Below are 21759 nucleotides of genomic sequence, written 5' to 3'. Positions count from 1 at the left end.
AGTCACTGTTAACTATGACCTTCATGAATATAATGCCAAATACTGTTATGAGTTCTCAGTTGAGCCTATAGTCACTCTGAATTTACCCAGGGGTAAGTGAGAGCAGAATTTAGCCAATGGTGTTACAGGTGATTGTATGCTGCATTCTACGGTCATAATGAACTATAGTTGTACAAGCTAAAATGGTAGTATTTTAATCACAGCAAGATTGTATTACTTGAAGCACATTGCAGGAAAAGGATAATTTTTAATCTAACTCCAGTAGATTGCAACTGGGCAAAATACCGCCTGTTGAGTTTTCAAAAACGTTTGCAAATGTGGAAATATTTTACAAAATTCTATAAAATTTCTATTACATTTTGGGCAATATTTTTTGCTCTGTTTGCAAAAAAACCGAAACAAAACAATTGAAAAAGCCATTTCTACTCAAAGTCACACTTGAGAACTTTAAGAGTTAGAGATTATGATGGTGAGAGTTATTGCCTGACAAATGTCATATAGAGTAGAAGTGAGCCTCGGGCTGGAAGCTAGGAGGTCTTGAGTTTTGTCCCATCACTGGTGTTGATTTGCTTTAATAATACTTTCTACTCATATTGAATTTTACAAACATTTAACTATGTCTTCCAATACTTCTGAGAATTAATCAAATATTATTGCCCCACTTTTAATGACAAGTAAATTAGCTTTTAATTTAACATTCAGAGCAAGTCAGAAGCAGGATTGGAATATAGGTTTTCTGACTCCCAGACTCTTGTTAATCCACTAGATTATAGTCACCATCATGCAAATCAAACTTTCAGTGTCTCAGTTTTCAGATCTGTAAAGTGGAAGCTTGAGTATCTTAAACATCAGTTTTCAATAATCCATATTAAAAGCATTAACAAGACAAGTAATAGGTAAGAAGAAAACATAAAGCTAAAAAGCCAATGCGTCCACTAAACAATGATATAGATCTCAGCCACCTGATGTTGATCTTTACCAAAAAATGAATTAACCTTAAATTGATTTATAAAATAATTACCGCTGTGATGCAACTGCAGTTATGTGACAAATTACAACTAGAAATAAGCCTTTGATAAAATTCTTTGCTATAGTGACAGGGTTTGCTCACTAAAAGGGATAAGATAACTAAAAGAAGACAGACTTGAAATATGAAGTGTTTAAATGTTGTCCTTCCTGTTCTCTTACTTTGCAAGTTGTTCAGTTTCACAAAATATTAACTGTCATTGGGATTATTTTCCACTCTTTGATGAAGAAGCACCATTCTTGAACAACTTAACTCATCCCCATGCAGTGGTAGATAAAATCTCTGTCATTTTTTTTTTATAGTATGTATGATTTATGAAGATAATTTACAAACTATTTCCTATCACCAGTGATCTGATTTGTGCAACTAGCTACAGCAAAGCTGCCTTATAGGTAGGATTACTACTAGAAAATACATGGACAATGCCTCCACATTCAACATTTGGTGGCACAGGAGATACAGATATTAATATAGTACAAAATGTGGTGAATGTTTTTTTTTTGTCTTTTTGCAAGGATGGAAAAAGAAGTGGAAGAAAGAGGTGCTTAGGCGGAGTCATTGAGGTGCAAGACATTCAAGAGGGCCTGTGACAGGGGGTACTTGGCCCTTTGTGGCTGCCTGCTGGAGGTCCTGTGGTCCTACTAAACCCCTGCCCCAGGAAGGAGCAGTGAATGAGGGTCCTCCAGGCCTGCCTAGGGGAAGCAGCCAATCACAGCCCAACAGGCCAGAATAAAAGGTCCTGCAGGGCCCTACCAGGTCAGTTCTTGGCTGGGACCAGAGGGTGAGGAAGGGTGCTCCTCGTTGGCCAAAGGTGCTCATCTGGTTGTATTACAGAACCTGGGAGAGAGAGGACCTGAGAACTCTAATCCTAAGGTAATGGGTGAAGGTCAAGGGACCCGGTGGGAAGAGGCACAGGGAATGCGGCAGCAACTAATTAAAGGGAGTAGTAGGTAGCTGCTGTGCATAGGGCCCCTGGGTTGGAACTTGGAGTAAAGGGTGGGCCTGGATTCCCCCACTGGAAAAGTGGCATAAGCCCCAAAAAGGGGACAAGGCTTGTTTAGAAGCCTGAGCAAAGGGCTAGATTTAAAGGGTCCAGAGACAGGGCTGAAGTCCCTGGTGAGGGCAGACAGTTTGGCCAATTCTTTGCTATCCTGGAAGTGGATCCATTTTTGACTGTGCAACTTGGCTGGAGGGTTGAGCCACTGAAGACTCCCTTCCCTAGCAAGGTTGGCATGGGGTGCCAGGAGGGGGGTGGGGTCGAAGATTGCACTACCACACCTAGCAACTAGGAGGCACTCAAGAGGTGAGTGCCCTGTCATAGGGCCACTCAGCAAACATAAGTTTAGATGTGATATTAAGTATCTTGATCAGTAAATTGCACTGTATAACACATATGATGAGCTGGTTGTTATGAATGTGATGTGTAAAAGGCACAAGTCTGAGTGTATTATGGGGTTTTGGCCAAGACACAGAGTGAGAAGTGCACCGGGTATGGACATATGAGGAATGTGGTATTCTGTGGCCAAATTCTCATCTGCTACACAGGTGCAACCCCAGTGGAGTATATGGGACTGCATTGGTGTCCCTCAGAAGAGTACTTAGCTCTGTATATGTGCACGTCTGACATCACTTGTGGCCTGGGATGAATGGGGAATGCCCAGTTTTACATTACATTCTCTTCTATTTATTAATTTAGTTAGTTACTGTAGGCTAGGATGCTGAATGCCATAGGATGTGCAATATTTAGTCAGAGTTTCTTGGGATCTTTGTTTCTAAATAAACAACTCATATAAAACAAGGAGAAAGGAAAAACTCCTTTTTGTAAGGGGGAATAGAAAAAATAGGGAAGGCGCATTAGGAAAAATACTCCTTTGATAGTGAGATCCTTTCAGTGTTTGGGAGAGTTTTACATAATCCATTAGGAACTTGGAAGAGAAGAAAAGGGGAAATGAAAGGGAAATGGGCTGTTGATATATTAACCATGTGCTCATGCTTCCTATTTCAGCCACTCTGTGGCCTCTGGTTGTGGTTACTATTGTTGGGCAGAGACTCAGCTGTGCTGGCAGCCACTTCAAAAAAATGAAACCTGAAGTTGACCCAGCTGCTGACCCTGGTATTTAGGAAGGTTAATTCTACTTCTAAACAAACAGGGGTAGTCTAGTGGACTTCGCAAAACCTGCCTGCATACCTGAGTTCTAATCTTGGCTCTAGCACCAATTAACTTGTGGTCTTGAACCTTCACTTCTCCTACCCAAAAGGGGAGCATAAGGGTTAATTTGTGAATGCTTTGGATGTAAGTAATACATATTAATAATGGAGCTCATGAGGAGTAGGAAAACAAGTGGAGGCAGTTTGCTAAGGGTTTAAGACCTGCCTCTGGAAGTGATATCTGTGGTCTGGTTGGACTGACAAAGTGTGTGGTGTTCTAGCAGCTACTGTACATTAAGGCAACATGAGAGTAGACATCCAGAGAATCTGAGACACCTGAAAGAGCCATCCCATACCATAGGCTTGTTTTTGGCTGCACCATCAACCCTCGGAAGGGGTGGGACTGGGAAACCCTGTCCTCAGATGGAGTAGCAATAGATAAGGCTGTTCTTTAGGGAGCTCAGGCAGGTAAAGACGAGCGAGAGAGTTCAGCCTCTTTCCAGAGGCTTTCTTTCAGGGAGGAAGGGTGCTGCAGTGCTTAAAACTTCGTTTGGGATTCGGGAAACCCCCAGTCAGTTCCCTGCTCCATGATATATTATTTGTGTAAACCTTGGGCAAGTCAGTGATTTCAATGGGAGATACATACTAAGGCCCAGAGCCTCAAAGGTTTTTAGGAACCTATCTCTATGCCTCAGTTCCCCATCTGTAAAATACTGACATTACCTATTTGGCAGGGGTATGGTGAGGATCAATACAGTAAAGATTACAAGGTGCTCAGACACCCCAGTAATATGGGGCCATATAAGTACCCAGGGTAGATAGCCTATTTGGCTGTGACTTTATTTTTTATTTTTTAATATGGAAGTCAAAAAGTGTAGCACACCACTCCAAAGTGATAAATGAGAGACCTGCATGAACATGTGCAGAAACAGTGGTAGGGATCGAGCAGGGGAAACCCACATTTGTATTACAAAACAAGAGATTATCTGAGCTTTTCTAGCCAGGATATAGGTGGGAGATATTTACATAAACTGAGTTGTCTATTGCTACACTCATACTGTAGTAAAGAGATGGTGGAGGAGACCTGCAGCTCATCTCTATTAGGCTATCTCTTCCTAATCATATCCTTTGGCATCCCCAAATAAACACACACCGCAAATGCACCCATGCTCTTAACAATTGACTCCATTCCCTCCTGCATGCAACCCAACAGGAGAGGCAGAAGCTCCCTGAGAATGTGGGGGTAGAGGGACAGAATGGGGAGTGAGCGGAGATACTGAGACTTGGAAGGGGGTAGCTGGATCCGTGCTGGAAAGGAGGGTCCTGGGTGTTCTCACCTGCTCCTTGTCCCTGTGGAGGCTGCTGTAGCTCCTATTTGTCCTGCTCTCGCCTTCGCAGCCCCTTCCCTGGGCATGTGTGAATTGCAGGTGCAGAACCCCCGCACAGTATTTCCACTGCGGAGGAGCTAGCCCTCCCTGGCCTCTCAGTTCTGCTGCTTATGCAACCCAGCCCATACCATTCACAACTCAATCTCCGCACACCCTCATAGCTCGCCTCAACTCAACCTTTACCTGTTCAACTCATACCCACTGGGCAATAGGCCTGGCTGCCATGATATTAATGTAATGCTCATGGGCAAGCAGGGCTGAGGTCATACACAGGTCATATACTTACTAAGTATCTGAGGAATATGTGAAAAGACCCTGGACAGTGCAAGACGATACTACGAAGTTTATGAAGGAAGTGTAACCAGCCCATCTTGGCTGGAGAAACTGAGAGATTTTGGGTGTGGAAAATGGAAGTTAATTCTAGTAAAATTCCAAAAACCATGAAAGAAGTCAGTTGATGGTTGCAGGATCCAACATGGGGAACATCCTTCACTGGGAAAGTGAAGGCATCTTAAAAAAAAAATAGAAGAAAGGGGAATTTGATAGTAATTAGTAAGGAGAAATCTATAGCCAGCAGAGTAAAGGACTGGAAGGGACCTCAAGAGGTCTTCTAATCTATTTCCCTGCATTTGTATTATTTAGACCATCCCTGACAGGTGCTTGTCTAACCTGCTTTTAAAAATCTCCAGTGATGGAGATTCTACAACCTCTCTAGGCAATTTATTCCAGAATGATGTTTGCTTGCTTTTTTTTTTTTTTTTTGCAACAGTGTTACACTATTGACTCATATTTAGCTTGTGGTCCACTATGACCCCTATATCCCTTTCTGCAGTACTCCTTCCTAGGCAGACATTTCCCATTTTGTATGTGTATAACTGATTGTTTTGTCCTAAGTGGAGTACTTTGCATTTGTCTTTATTAATTTTCATCCTATTTACTTCAGACCATTTCTCCAGTTTGTCCAGATCATTTTGAATTTTAATCCTATCCTCCAAAGCACTTGCAACCCCTCCCAGCTTGGTATCATCCGCAAATTTTATAAGTGTACTCTCTGTGCCATTATCTAAATCATAGATGAAGATATTGCACAGAACTGGACCCAGAACTGATCCCTGTGGGACCCCACTTGATATGCCCTTCCAGCTTGATGTGAACCATTAATAACTACTCTCTGTGAATGGTTTTCCAACCAGTTGTGCACCCACCTTATAGTAGCTCCATCTAGGTTGTATTTCACTAGTTTGTTTATGAGAAACTCATGCGAGACAGTATCAAAAGACTTATTAAAGTCAAGATATACCACATCTACTGCTTCTCTCCCATCCACAAAGCTTGTCAAAGAAAGCAATGAGGTTGGTTTGACAGGATTTGTTCTTTACAAATTCATGGTGATTTTTACTTATCACCTTATTATCTTCTAGGTCAGGGGTTCTCAAACTTCATTGCACCGTGACCCCCTTCTGACAACAAAAACTACTACATGACCACAGGAGATTGAAGCCTGAGTCCACCTGAGCCCCTCTGCCCCAGGTCAGGGGGCCAATGCACAAGCTCCACTGCCCCAACCAGGGGGCCAAATTCGAAGCCCAAAGGCTTCGGCCCAATGCAGTGGGCCTGTAACCTGAGCCCTGCCACCAGGCAGTGGAGCTTGGGCTTCAGCCCCAGGCCCCAGCAATTCTATGCCAGCCCTGGTGACCCCATTAAAATGTGGTAGTGACCCACAGCTTGAGAACCCCTGTTCTAAGTTGTTTGCAAATTGATTGCTTAATTATTTGCTCCACTATCTTTCCGGTACTGAAGTAAAGCTGAGTAGTCTGTAATTCCCGGGTTGCCCTTATTTCCCTTTTTACAGATTGGCACTACGTTGCCCTTTTCTAGTCCTCTGGAATCTCACCCATCTGCCATGACTTTTCAAAGATAATTGCTAATGGTTCAGATATCTCCTCAGTCAGTTCCCTGAATATTCTAGGATGGATTTCATTAGGCCCTGGTGACTTGAAGACATATAACTCGTCTAAGTAATTTTTAACTTTGTCCTTTCCCTGTTTTAACCTCTGATCCTACCTCATTTTCACCGGCATTCATTAAGCTAGACAACCAATTGCTACTAAATTTCTTTGGTGAAAACTGAAACAAAAATGTAATTTAGCACTTCTGCCATTTCCACATTTTGGGTTATTGTTTTTCTCCCCTCATTTAGTAATGGGCCATCTCTGTCTTTGGTCTTCCTTTTGCTTCTAATGTACTTGCAGAATGTTTTCTTGTTACCCTTTATGTCTCTAGCTAGTTTAATTTCATTTTGTGCTGTGGCCTTTCTAATTTTGTCCCTACATACATGTGTTATTTGTTTATATTCATCCTTTGTAATTTGACCCAGTTTCCACTTTTTGTAAGGCTTTCTTTTTTGTTTTGAGTTTCAGATCATTGAAGATCTCCTGGTGTTCAGCTTATTAATGATAAGGAAGGTTCAGACAGGAAATGAGGAGTAAATTTTTAACAATGAGAGTAACTAACCATTGGAACAACTGTTCACAGGTTGTGGTGGATTCTCCATCTCTGGATGTCTTAAAATCAAGATGGAATGTTTTTCCAAAAGCTATGCTTCAGGAATTATTTTGGGGAAGGTCTATGGCCTGTGTTATACAGGAGGTCAGACCACATGATTACAATAGTCCCTTCTGGCCTTGGAATCTGTTATCTTTTATATTCCTGAACTGGATAAGAATTGTGATAACATTATTGTGTGCAGGTAGAGGTAAGTTTTTTTGTTTGTTTGTTTTTTATACTATTTCAGCACGTTCCCGCACGACATCTCAGCAAACTAGTGAGTAGCTGAGGGTTCTATGGAGAATGGCTTTAAATAATTTATCTTCATAGGATAAGCAATGTACTTTGGCCATGAAGCCTGGAATAGTTTAATCAAACCAGATATAATTGAAAGGCCTTGCTTGTGTATTTGTTTATGACCTCTGGTTCAATACATGGCTACAACGTAATTTGTTTAATATTAATGGGCACATAGTCTTATCAGAGAGGCCAAAGAGTAGGGATGGAGATTAGAACTACATTTTCACCCGTAGAGGTGGTGTATTCAGGTCAGGCCTGAGGTTTATTGGTGGGATTACATGGGGAAACTTGTTCTGCTATTGCCTGTGCTCTGGAGAGGGAGAAAATGCCAGTTTCTAAAGTTACCAGTTAGAGAGTGGTGAACTAGCTTAGGTACAGTAAGCGTAAAATCTTTGTACATCTTTGGAACTACACTGAGTCTGATCTTTACTGCAGTCAGGGTAAGTTTTTAGTTAATTTTTCCTCTGTCCCTCATTTGTTGTTATACTTTTGGCCATCCCTTTATACTGAGTGTGTACAGCATTTCAAAGAAGCCAAAGTCTTGTGTGCTCTGGGAACTTCCTAGGTGCACTGTTCACTCTGGATGTTCTAGTTAGCAGACAAAATTCCATAGTGCAACCATCACACCCATTACCTCTAACATGATTGGCTTCTGCTGGGAAGAGGGCTGAGCACCTTCCACTGAAAAGTTTTGTGGATGAATTGGAGCTATGAGAATTGAATCACACAAATTAGAATTAGAAAAGGGTTATTAAATTGTCTAGTCCATCCCCCTTCAGGACAGTCCCATCTGTATCTTCCCTCCCCCTCATGAAAAGTGGTATGTATGAAAGGAGAGCTATCCATAAAATGTAGGGCTAGAGGGGACCTCAAGATGTCCTGTGCAGAGGAAGGACCAAATAAACCTAGACCATCCCTGACAGGTGTTTGTCTAACCTTTCTCTTACACCTCCAATGATGGCGATTCCACATCCTTCCTTGGAAGCCTATTCCAGTGGCTCAACTGTCCGCATAGATTTTAGGAAAGACTTTCTAACTAACCTAAATGTCCCTTGCTGCAGATTAAGCCCATTACTTTTTGTCCCATCTTCAGCAGACATGGAGAACAACTGATTATCCTCTTTATAACAGCTCTTCATGTATTTGAAGACTATCATGTCCCTTCATCCCCAGTCTTTTATCAAGACAGAACATGCCCAGTTTTCTTTTTGTTTTTAAAATTTTCCTCAGAGGTCAGGTTTTCTAAACGTTTTATCATTTTTGTTGCTCTCCTTGGACTCTCTCCAGCTTGTCCACATCTTTCCTACAGTGTGGCACCCATAATTGGACACAGTACTCCAGCTGAGGCCTCACCAGTTCCAAGTAAGGTGGGACAACTACTTCCTGTGTCTTACATACAACAATCCTGTTAACACACCTGGGAATATTAGTGTTTTTTTGCAATTTCATCACATGTTGACTCATTCAATTTGCCATCCATGATAACCCCCGGATCCTTTTCAGCAGTACTGCCACCAGTTTTGTGATGGTAGTACAGCTGAAAAAGATCTGGGGGTTACAGTGGATCACAAATTTGAATATGAGCCAACAATGTGGTGATAACCAATTACACACAAGTGACTCATGGGGAAGTTTGGCACAGGACCTGCACCTCATAAAAGAACTCCTGAGGCAGTAAGGAGGCAAGGAGATACCTGTTGGTTCCCAAACTTCCCATGAATGCTGCAGTTGCCAGGGTGAAGAAGGAAGCCTGTGTACAGCAAAGGCAGAGTGCCAGTGGGGAGGGCATTGAGGGAAGTGTTGTCTTAAGTTCAGATGACTTGGATTAACATTCCATTGCTTGGATGCTTATGTAAGCCAGAACCCTCAAGAGGTTCAGAGTTTATCCCTCTCTGCAGTTTATCTGGACCCATTTCTGAGCACCAAATTTCCTTTGTACAACTAACTTTTTTTTTAAAAGGATTTAAAATGAAGGAACATGGTAAAACTGCTCCAGATGTGAGCCATGGAAAGGTTGGATGTTGGAGATAGAACAGAGATCCAAAACATGGCGCCACGGAAGCTGCTTCCCTATTTTAGATATTTTTCCTTTCTGAAATACCTATGGTAAGTGACTTTTAAGCAGCTGGAGTCCAATGGCTTGAGGTTCTAAAGCACACCTCAATTTGTTTTAACTTGTTCTTTGGGATGTCTACGGAGATTAGTCTGTGTACAAATGTGTGTGTTTTAATAAAGAGGATCTTGCCATCTTAACTGATTGGCAGGTGTGCTCTATGACTATGGATGGGGGCAGGGGGAGTGAAGAGGCCTGCAGTAACTGTCCTTGTCTATTACTTCTACATCTTTTTGTATCAGAGGATCATAAAATTGAAATCTGTCTCTCTGCTCACTTCATATGAGAGTGGTGCTCAGTGAGGTAAACTGTAGAAAGCATTTGATTTTTTTTTAACAAACTGAAGGATTCATCAATGAAATCATTGATATTCCCTTCAGTAGAAGAATCCATTTGTGTTGGCAATCTTTGTGGATAGGTTAAAAATGAGAAGATTTGGGGAGAGGAGGGGCGCAAGAGGGTGTTTTTTTTTCCTTTACAATTTCTAAGAGAAATTAATTTGTCAACTTGCTTTGGAGCCCATTGACACCATGTTTTTGATTTATTCAGGGAAATCTGTTAACAGCCACTAAAGAAATTAATATTTTTCAGGCCATTATAACTGGTAGCTGCATAATGCAGTGTCATTAATATTCTCCCAGCTTTTGAGCATTATAGACTTAAAGTGTGGGTTGATCCATCATTTGGCTTTCAACAGGGTTGAAATTCACCCCTATGCAAAGGATCAGCCCTAGGCCTAGGAGTCACTTAAAGCCTCAATCTAGTGAGATTTTAAGTAGTTTGTGGTAGGCATTGTACTTACTCGCTCTGCACAGGTGGCAAATTTCACTCTGGAAAGTAAGCAGACACAGACCCAGGAAACTGTATTCTTGGTTTAGTTCACTGACAAATATGTTATAGTAGGTTTCAGAGTAACAGCTGTGTTACTGTATTGTCTGTATTCGCAAAAAGAAAAGGAGTACTTGTGGCACCTTAGAGACTAACCAATTTACTTGAGCTTAAGCTTTCGTGAGCTACAGCTCACTTCATCCGATGAAGTGAGCTGTAGCTCACGAAAGCTTATGCTCAAATAAATTGGTTAGTCTCTAAGGTGCCACAAGTACTCCTTTTCTTTATGTTACAATATTTTATTGACCCCCTGCCTCATTCAGTACACAGGTTGACTTTTTTTCCAGAGTGAATCCTTGTTGGATGCATTGCAGAAAGAAGTAGGGGTGGGGATTCAAGAGGGGTTTGAAAGAGGACATAGTGTCAGGGAGGCTATTCCAGGTGTAAGGAGCAGCACAAGGAGGCTTTGCAACCCAAAGACCCCAAGAAGGAACGTGAGGCCCTTCTTCCATATTCCACATCAATACAGAAAATTAAGATCAAAGGGGCTCTTTACCCTTAAACTCAAAGGGAGGTTTCTCTGATGCATTTGAAGACAGCAATTTACTTTGCTTTTCAATTAAATTTAATTAGCTATTGTTGAAACTTAAGCATTCTGTCTGACTATAAGCAAGCAAATGAGTCTAAACCTCTTCTTGCCTTGTCTCATGACTACTGGTGTGGCTTTGGTTTAGCAAACTGAAGAGCCTACACACATCAAATTGCCACTTGTTTTCAAGCCAGACTCAAGTGTAGTTAGATAAAAGAAACACCAAGAGGAAATAATTCCTTAGGTGACTGCAGACAAATCCAGGCAGGCCTCTGATTCAAGCTGTGTAGTGCCTGCTTCTCCACCCCAATCAGAAATTTCAGGTTTCTGTAACCAGTGCATGGTTCACCGTTGATAGAGGTGTATTTTGCGGCACTTCATATAATGTGGTAATAAACAAAGAAGTACTTCATTAGATCCCACAAGTGGTTGCTGTAGGTGTTTTGCTTTCAGGATTTTTGCACTAGACAGCAGAAACAAACAAATGGTTGTGCTGTCTCTTTACAGGCCCTAACTTGAAAAAACAGACCGCATGAAAGCAATTACCTGTGGCTTCATTCACTAGTAGAGGAAAAGTGTCTGATATTTAGGAATTAAAAATATATTGCCTGATTCTCACCACACTGCTTTTGCTCTTTTTTTTTCAGCTTCCTTGGCTACAACGTGACAAAATTGGGTTGACCCATAAATATTCGTGTGCAGAGCAAATAAGTTTGGTTAGTTGCAGTTTTCCCAAGGATTCCTGCAGAATGGAAAAGGGAGCCAACTGAGAGGGAGATTCTTGGGTTTTCCCTTTACCTTTCGGAGGGCCCCCAAACTCTTAGCCTAAGAGGAAAACCTGTAGGCAAGACTGACTGTCTTCATGGCCTGATGTATGTTGTCTGTTTGACTTGTGACACTCAGTAATACTGTATGCCATGAGCAGAGCTGAGTAAATAATCCACAACAAATGCAGCTAGCTGGAAAATTTCTTCCATGATGCCTTCTAAGCAAAAATGAAACTCAAATTTTGTGAGTACCTCAACCCATTTTGTTACCAGCTGTAGCAAAAAAAAAATTCTGCAATTTTTGTTTCACTTTGTGTTTCTAGAAAAACTGGATAGAAGACAGTCATGGCAAATTTATTCCTAACTTGGAATTATCCAGCAGTAATTACTTCGAATTTTTTTTAATTAAAGGCCTTAATTAAAGGAAATTTGAGATGTGGCGTTTTGTTGTGACTGGGAAAACAAATCACATAATGCTGTTTTCCGTTCACGAATTGAATTCTTCCAGGGAAGTATCTGATGTAAATGTTTATGGAAAGCAAACTTAAAATTCACTTTCAGCACGTATTCAAGTGTATAAGCTTAAATTCACTTTCCACAAACGTTAATACCCGATTGTACTGACTTAAATGGAAAGTAAATACAAAAGGGCCACAAATACCAGTCAAGCGAATTCAGACAAATATTGATGTACATCTATTTTTGAACTACGTAGCCAGTTCTCATCACAATTGTGGGACGCTGTAAATGGGAATAGGGAAGGACTAAATTTTCTCCTTTGCTCTGTTGGCTGTTGCCAATACTCAGTCTGTCTTCCAAAGTCTTTAAACCATGATCTGAGGACTTCAGTAACTCAACCAGAGATAAGGGATCTATTACAGGAGTGAGTGGGTAAGCTTCTGTGGCCTGCAATGTGTAGGAGGTCAGACTAGATCAGGGGTGGCCAACCTGAGCCTGAGAAGGAGCCAGAATTTACCAATGTACATTGCCAAAGAGCCAGAGTAATAGATCAGCAGTCCCCCATTAGCTCCCCCACCCCACTCCCAGTGCCTCCCACCCACCGTCAGCCCCACCCACCAGCACCTTCCCCTCCCTCCCCACACCTCCCGATCAGCTGTTTTGTGGTGTGGAGGAGGCTTGCGGGGGAGGGAAAGGACCGAGGGCACTGCAGGCTCAGGGGAGAGGGTGGAAAGGGGTGAAGTGAGGGCAGGGCCTGTGGCAGAGCCAGGGGTTGAGCAGTGAGCACCCCCAGCACACTGGAAAGTTGGTGCCTGTAGCGCCAGCCCCAGAGTCGGTGCCTATACAAGGAGCCGCATATTAACTTCTGAAGAGCCGCATGTGGCTCCGGAGCCACGGGTTGGCCACCCCTGGACTAGATAATCATGATGGTCCTTCTGACCTTAAAGTTTGAGTCAAAGTACTATGCAGAGAGAGTTGTGGGGGGTTTTTTGTTTTGTTTTGTTTTGTTTTGTTTTGTTTGGCTGTGCAGCAATTGAACTGCCAAGGAATATTTTTTTTGAATCCCTGAATTTCTCTCCAAATGTTTATATGATCTAGCAAGAGTAGGATGAACACTCATTCATCTTAAAACTATACACCTACCAAGGACTGGAGGGATTGATGAGCCACTCCAGGTGGTTTGAACTGTCCATATGCTTCGGGAAGAACTTTTAAAAGCATTCCAGTTTTCACATGCTTCAGTTGGCCCGTAAGACACATGAACCCCCATATGTTTTTAATGCTAACTTTGGGTAGAAGAAAATCCAAATGTACTGTATGCTACCTGAGCTGAGTGTAACCTTTGAAGTCATTGTATAGCCCATGAAAAATCATAGAATCATAAGCCTGGAAGGGACCTTGAGAAGTCATCTTGTCCAGTCCCCTGCATTCATGGCAGGACTAAATATTATCTAGACTGGTGATTCTCAACAACGGCCCACTTGCAGCCCAATCAACACACAGCGGCGGCCCTGTGACATCCTCAGGGCCATACAGGTAGTATATATATTGTGTGCGGATGCAGCCCACATAGCACACAGAGAGCTGCATTTGCGGGCCACAGTGGTAAAAAGGTTGAGAATCACTGACGTAGACTATCCCTGACAGGTGTTTGTTTAACCTGCTCTTAAAATCTCCAATGATGGAGATTCCACAACTTTCCTAGGCAATTTATTCCAGTGCTTAACTACCCCGACAGTTAGGAAGTTTTTCCTAATGTCCAACCTAAACAGCCCTTGCTGTAATTTTAAGCCCATGGCTTCTTGGCCTATCCTCAAAGGCTAAGGAGAATAATTTTTCTCCCTCCTTCTTGTAACAACCATTTATGAACTTGAAAGCTGTTATCATGTCTCCCCTCAGTCTTCTCTTCTCCAGACTAAACAAATCCAGTTTTTTCAATCTTCCCTCATAGGTCATGTTTTCTAGACCTTTAATCATTTTTGCTACTCTTCTCTGGACTTTCTCCAATTTGCCCACATCTTTCCTGAAATGTGGTGCCCAGAACTGGACACAATACTCCAGTTGAGGCCTAATCAGTGTGGAGTAGAGCGGAAGAATTACTTCTCGTGTCTTGCTTACAACACTCCTGCTAATACTTCCCAGAATTATTTTTTTGTGGGTGGGGTTTTTTTGTTTTTTTTTTTGGCAATAGTATGACACTGACTCATATCTAGCGTGTGGTCCACTATGTCTCCCAGATTCCTTTCCGCAGTACTCCTTCCTAGGCAGTCATTTTCCATTGTGTATGTGTGCAACTGATTGTTCGTTCCTAAGTGGAGTTATTTGCATTTGTCCATACTGAATTTCATCCTATTTACTTCAGACCGTTTCTTCAGTTTGTCCAGATCATTTTGAATTGTAATCCTATCCTCCAAAGCACTTGCAACCCCTCCCAGCTTGGTATCATCCGCAAATTTTCTAAGTGTACTCTCTATGCCATTATCTAAATCATTGATGAAGATATTGAACAGAACTGATCCCTGCGGGACCCCACTCAATATGTCTTTCCAGTTTGATTGTGAACCACTGATAACGCTCTAGGAACAGTTTTCCAACCAGTTATGCACCCACCCTATAATATCTCCATCTGTCTCCTGCAGAAGGGGGATAAAATGAAGGGGATATTCTGGAAAAGCCGAAAACAGATCTCAATGAAGATTTTTATGTCCCTGCAATGGATTATGGGCTACAAGTTGAAACTCTCCTGTGTGCTCAGTAATTGCTTTCTAATCTCTAGTTCTGGTGATGTCACAATATGATTCCTATCATAGTTTCTGTTTTCAGTGTCACTATTTTTATCACTTATACAGATTGCTTTTGTGCATAGGGCACACTTAGCAATCAACTCCACCTACTCTTTCCTTCAGATATACAACTCAAAGGTCAATGACCAGATGGCTTCAAGATTAATTCCAGGCCTCACTTCTTATGAACTTTCTTCCTGGCTTTCACAAATCCCCTCATCTCTATGATATGAACCGAATTCTACCCTCTAATAGTTATGCTTCCCATTGACCTCAATTATAATACCTAGGTCTTATATAGTGCGTTTCATCAGTAGATCTCAAAATGCTTCACAAAGGAAGTGTCCGTATAATAGCAAATGGCTCACAAAGGAAATCAGTATAATTAGCCCCATTTTACAGATGGAGAAACAGGCACCAAGAGGGGAAATGATTTGCCCTAGATCACCCAGCAGGCCCGTGGCAAAGCTGGGAATAGAACCCAGCCTGCTGAATCCCAGTCCAATGCTCTGTTATCTAGGCAAGACTGCCTCCCAGTAGCAAGTATGTATTTGAAGGTAGAAATTGGTCCAGAGTTTAGGCAGGGACTGTCTTTTTGTGTTTGTACAGCTCTTAGCAAATGAGGTTCTTGTCCATGACTGGGGTGTGTAGGTGCTATGGTAATACAAATAACTGATGGAATAAAGTTTAAAATTTTAAAATTGGAATAAAAGCGCATATTTAACAGGTATCTCTTGACATCCTATTAAATTTGGTTTTAGTCCTTATCACCTCTGATTAAATCCATACTAAGCTCATATTTAGCTTACTATGTACCACCACACCCCAAATCTTTTTCAGGGTCACTGCTTCCCAGGATAGAGTCCTCCATCCTATAAGTATTCTTTGTTCCAAGATGTATATACACTTACACTGAGCTGTATTAAAACATAATACAGCACCTAGCTTGCCAAGTGATCCAGATGGCTCTATCAGTCATCTGTCCTCTTCCTTATTTACCACTCCCACAATGTTTGTGTTATCTGCAGACTTTATCAGTGGTGATTCTGTTTTCTTTCAAGTCATTGATTTTTAAAAGGAGCAAACTAGAGTAGGGCAAAGGACCAGTCCCTGCAGGACTCCACTAGAAGCACATCTGCTCCATGATGATTTCCCATTTACAGTTGCATTTTGAGACCTATCAGTTAGCCAACTTCTAATCCATTTATTGTGTACTATGTTAATTTTATATCATTTTGTTTAATCAAAATGTCATCAGGCATTTGCCTTGTTATCAAACAGAAGTCTGTCTATCACATCAACACTATTATCTTTATCAACCAAACTTGTAATCTCATTAAAAAAATAAAGTTAGTTTGACTGTATCTGTTTTCCATAAACCCATGATGATTGGCATTAATTATATTAATGCTCTGTTGAGTCCCATGTCAGTCTGTAATGGAGCCCAGGCAAGATAATGGAATGACTGGTAAGTGTAAATTACTGGGTCACCCCATTTACCCTTTTAAATATTGGCACAACATTAGCTTTCTTCCAGTTTCCTGAAATGAAACTAGTGTTCCAAGAGTTATTGAAATGAGCATTGTCTGTCACTCCACAGCCAGCTCTCTTAAAACTCTTGGATACAAGCTCTCTGGGTCTGCTGACTTACAAAAGGCTAACTTTAGAAGCTGCTGGTTCACGTCCTCCTGTGATACTAGTGGAATAGAAAGTGTTATGTTTTGACTACATCTGGGGTATTTTCCCAAATAGAGAATAGAAATATTTATTGAAAACTTGATGCCTCATCTGCACTATTGATAATTTTACCATTTCCATCTTGTGCTGGACCAATAGCATTGTTATGATTCTTTTTGTTCTGAATATACTTTAAAAAACCTCTTCTTTGTTCTTAACTCTGCTGTCCCTAGATTTCTCTTTCCCTTTGCTTCCCTTATACATTTTCTACAATTCCTAGCTTCTGATTTAATATTCATTACTATCAACTTTCTGTTTCTTCCACTTGTTCTATATGATTTTGTTTATCAATTATAGCTGCCTTCAATTCCTTTCTAAACCAGGTCAGTTTTTTAACCAATAGGACCTTCTTCCTTGACTGTGGGATGGTGGTGGCTTTTTGGGCTTCTAGTAAAGTGTTCTTAAACAATACCCAATTACTTACATTCTTCTGATTAAATTCTTCCTTCCACTGATTTGACTCATAATTGTTCTCAGCTTTGTGAAATTAGTCCTTTTGAAAGAGGTGTGTGTGTGTGTGTATTTGTGTACACACACAAATTGTTTCTCTCTTCTTCGTGTTATGAGACTACAGATTAAGGGTTTTAAGAATAAGATTTTATTCACGCAAAATGCCCTTTCACTTCCTTGGGATTCTAGCCTAAGTGTGGATTTGAGAGTTGGGCCTTAATTTGGTGGTGTTTATAATATGGTATCAACAGGAGTCTGAGGGCATGACTGATAAATCAAGTACTTTCCCAATATGTACAGTACCACTGAGTACAATACCTAAGGAAACGCAACTACTTGTTGACATTCTGTGCACTCCATAGCACAGAAAGCACAAAGGGTAATGAAAGATTATTGTAGCATGAGTTGGCTTTGGGTAATCTCCAGATGTTTAGACTATAGAATAAAACATTCTTTTATAAAAATGACCTTATAATATACTATGTTTAATCTACTGATGCCACAAATCATGTTTGATTTGGTATACACAGTTGCATTAGGCCTGGTCAAAATTTTCCATCACAACTCTTTTTTGATAAAGTGGAGTTTCAACACCAAAGTTTTTCACCGAAAAGTCTTTCTGCAGGATATTGACTTTACAGGTTTTTGGTGTGTTGAAAAGTTTTTGGTTTTCAAATGAGATCTGAAAAGTTTAAATTCAGACGTACTGACGCAGTGTCTCTTGGGAGTTGTAGTTCATGTGCCCCATGTCTCGCTTACATTTTGGGTTCCTCAGTTGGACTACATCTTCCTTGTTGCATTATGGCCAAGGACATCTATGATGCACTGCGGTGGCTCAGCCAGAGGGGGAACTATTATGCACCCTGGAGATGTAGTATGGCCAGGGAGCCTGGTCTACAGAGGAAAATGGCAACAAGGGGTACCCAAATTACAACTTCCATGAGCCAGCACCATAGCATTTCCAAATGATCATTTTCAGTTTTCAGCCAGCTCCTGGGTTTGGGGCCAGAAAGTTTTGGTTTTAGATTATTTGCCAACAGTCAAAATTGTCCATGGAAAATTTCAACAGATTAAATTTTCAGCAGAAAAAAACCCTCCCTTTTCTGACCAGCTGTAGCATGAAGTCTTGTGACATAAAAACACTTGTTTTTCTAAAAGACAAACATCAAATCAGTTCATGTTAGATATGTAAGTAAACCTGGCTAGAAAATGCAAAACCATTCAATAGTAATTATGGAATGTATTTACAAAAAAATAAAACAAATATCAGAAACTTAAAATTTAGGAAGAAAGGATAACAGCATTAACTTCAGAGGATGGGTGGAAAGCACTGTGACATTAATGCCCTCAGATCAAATTGTACATTATTCAGATTTCTTTAAAAAAAATTAGTGCAATACAGCCTACTCCGTATGGATGTGTCTAGATCCATTAAGGTCAATGGAGTTACATGAAGATGCACTTGGCCCATGTGTTTACATACACATTTTCATTTTATGACACTTAATTTCTTTGATAACTTGGTCTTTAGGTTGGATAGATTAGTAGATTCCCTTTTTCCATCTGGGAGGGCTACGTAGGCATTTGTCCCTGTTACCTCCTCTAGTAAAATAATGGCATGTACTATACTCCCTGCACACCTCAGACAATTGCTTAAATCACTTTTGTCTTACCTCATGACAGTGATTAAGCTGACCTGTTCCAGCCTTCACTCGCTAGAAAATGCTTCTGAAGGAAAAAAGTCTTCTTGATACACCAGCTAAACTTTGATGACTTGCTTGGGGTACTCAGAATTGTGAGCCCCTGTTTCGCTCCTCTCAGCCTCAGCGTGGCTGGTGCTAAGCTATACATTAGCTTGATGACCCACCGCTTGTCTGCCTTGCTTGCCAACTTTTCAGGACTCTGTCAGCCCAAACCTTGCCTTGCAGGTAACAATCAGTGAACCCCAGTTCCTGGGTTCCCCAGAGATACCTCTCTGTAGTGTCCAGTCCCTCTCACGGGATGCTCACAGACCCGAAGAAGTTTGCTGCCTCTAAAGAGAGAGAGCGCACACAATCTGTTTCGCTAGCTGAGGACTCGCTCTCCAGTTTAATACACAGCTCCCAGATGGCTTTGTAATGAAACAAGAATAAGTTTATTAACAAAGAATAGAGATGTAAGTGATACTAAGCAAGAGTAAAGGAGACAGGTATGATTAGAAGCAAAACAAAATATGCTTTCTAGTGACTAAAATTTAATTTCAGCAAGTTACTCTTCTGTTTGTTTTGTTTAAGTAGGTTTCTCATTGATATTGTCTCAAGAAACTCTTACCTTCCAGGCAAAGAGGATTCAGCTTTCAAAGGGTGCTGTACCCTATCATCCCCTCAGTAATGAATAACTAAGATGTTCCCCCGCTTAAATTACCCAAAAGGTGTCTCTGTTTCAAGAGCCAGGAAGTTTCCTGGGGTGTAGATTCTGTCCCCCAGTGTGATTAAGTGGTTTTCTCCCCCACTCATTTAACTCGATGGCTTTGTTCACCTTATGTGTTAATGTATTTGCTTTATCCTCTGGCTTACAATGTTTGACCCAGACAGGTGAATCCACAGTCCTTTGTCAAGCCAAATTTGTTTATTAAGTCTGCCTCCAAAACATATTTTATGATCATATTTTCAGCACATATGCCTAACTCTCTACAGATCATGCATGTATACATCACACAATATTCATGATCAGCATGTTGCCACTTTACATATGATACCTGACATGACACCTTTGAGTTATATATTATGACAACAGCCTGGCAATGAGTGTGAGTTACAATTGGGGGAGAGGGGTGGACCTTCTGCCAGTTGTCATTGGTGGGCTCTTAGAGTCACACAACAATTCCATTTCAACTTCCAACACAACTTTATTCAATTCCAGCATTATTCCCAGATTTAGAAACGCACACACATTGATTGGCAATACTTAAAATGTGCTAAAAGCCATCCAAGAAGCCTGAAAAGTGGCATCAGACTGTGTGATCATACACTAATCCACTAATCTTTTTGAACATACTTTTATTTGGGCAATCTTCAGTTATTAAGTTTGACACATATTACAAAACTGATTATTACTGTGCAGTCAGCTAATCCTCAACTTGAGGAAGGATTGGTTTTTCCACTTTATTAAACCCTGTCTACATAAGAACTAAAGCTCTTTGTTTCTAAGAAATGTATGATGTACTGTGTTTCAGTGTTGAAACAGATCTGATATTAAAAGACGGATAGATGTACAAAACCAAATACTGCATACTCTGGGCCCAAGCATGAAAAACAACCAGTGATTTCAGCAGAAGCAGGATCAACCTTTCTGTTTTAACATTCATATGGTTTGGTTAAAAATGGTTGATTCATAAAAAGAATGAAATACAAACAATTTATATTAACGTGTTAGAATCAGACCTGAAATCTCAGGGTAAGAAGTTCTGATTTAAGAATGGCAGAGAAGCTTTATTTTGATACACATATGCCTAAAAAATTGAGCTACACAACAATATAGGAGCAACTGAGGCCTGGGCTAGCTTTTCTTTCATTTAATTAACAACTTAATAGGCTGTGGGTTTAGAGCTTGTGAAAGGTGCTTGATTTGAAAGCACCAAGAATGAAGAACTTCCTTCATCGAGGTATTGCATAAGCAGGACCAGTCCAAGAGTCTCATTGAATGACCATCTTTAGAAATAAGAGACTAGCTTAATCATACCAATTCAGCTGTTGGTCTGTTTGCCAATAGAGGTGCCAATTTATGTCTAGGGTGACAGTTGTTCTTGTGACCTGGATACTTGCCCACTGGGAACCAGATTGAAATAATGTACGACGAACTCACTTCATGTAGACCACCCAACAGCAATGCAAACATAATATTAGTCACTCAGGCCCAGATCCTCAAAGGTACTTAAGCCCTAACTCCCATTCATGTCAATTGAAGTTAGATACCTAAATACCTTTGAGGCCCTGATTCAGTAAAGCATTTATGTATGTGCTTAAGTCCCACTGGAGACTTAAGCATGTGCTTAAAGTTAAGGACATTCTTAAGTGCTTTACTGAACAGGGGATTCACTCCTGATCTGGAGTGGATCTGTACCGGTGGCTGAGGAGTTATCCATCAGTTCTGCGGGAGCCTTGTTTCAGAGGCACTGCAGTGCTCCATGAAAGCATGTTTATTCCCCGATGAAAACTGCATCCAGGCAAAATATACTTCTGCCACTCTGAAAGGCTGTTTTGTCTCACTAGGTTGGATGCAACTTGACAGCTGGCCCGAGAAGAGGAGAAGCACTTGGATTAAATGTACAAGGACTGGCAAAGAAGCAAGGAGTTTTGAGACACAAAGAGTCAGGAATAACCCAAATAAAACCCCTATCCTTAACACAAATATAGAATCTGGGTTTTACTGTGTGTCTGACATGAAATGCCTGATGATCTGGAATCCCTGATTTTAGTCACAACAAAGTGTTGTCTGTAGAAATTATTAGCTTGTTCTGTTTTGTTGTAGTCTATTAGTGAAATGTATAACACCCTCTAGGCACAAATCGCTGTCCTCACTTTGATCATAAAACATTACAACTGAAACTTCAAAGGTGTTAGGCAAGTATCCAGCATTGGGTCC

General features: G+C 40.9%; 1 protein-coding gene across 1 annotated transcript in view; it reads left to right on the top strand.

The window, feature by feature from the left end:
- The window catches only part of TBC1D1 (TBC1 domain family member 1), a 246980-nt gene extending 225493 nt beyond the window's left edge, over window positions 1-21487 (top strand). Inside the window, exon 23 of the mRNA XM_074951553.1 lies at window positions 21387-21487. Within this exon, the coding sequence (XP_074807654.1) occupies window positions 21387-21402 (16 nt within the window). The 3' untranslated portion in view covers window positions 21403-21487. The remainder of the gene's footprint in view (window positions 1-21386) is intronic.
- The last annotated feature ends 272 nt before the right edge of the window (window positions 21488-21759 follow it).

This window comes from Natator depressus, chromosome 4, assembly GCF_965152275.1.
Source record: "Natator depressus isolate rNatDep1 chromosome 4, rNatDep2.hap1, whole genome shotgun sequence".
NCBI classification, from domain to species: Eukaryota; Metazoa; Chordata; order Testudines; family Cheloniidae; genus Natator; species Natator depressus.
Note: the sequence above shows the minus strand (reverse complement) of the source record. Positions and strands in the feature narration are given on the sequence as shown.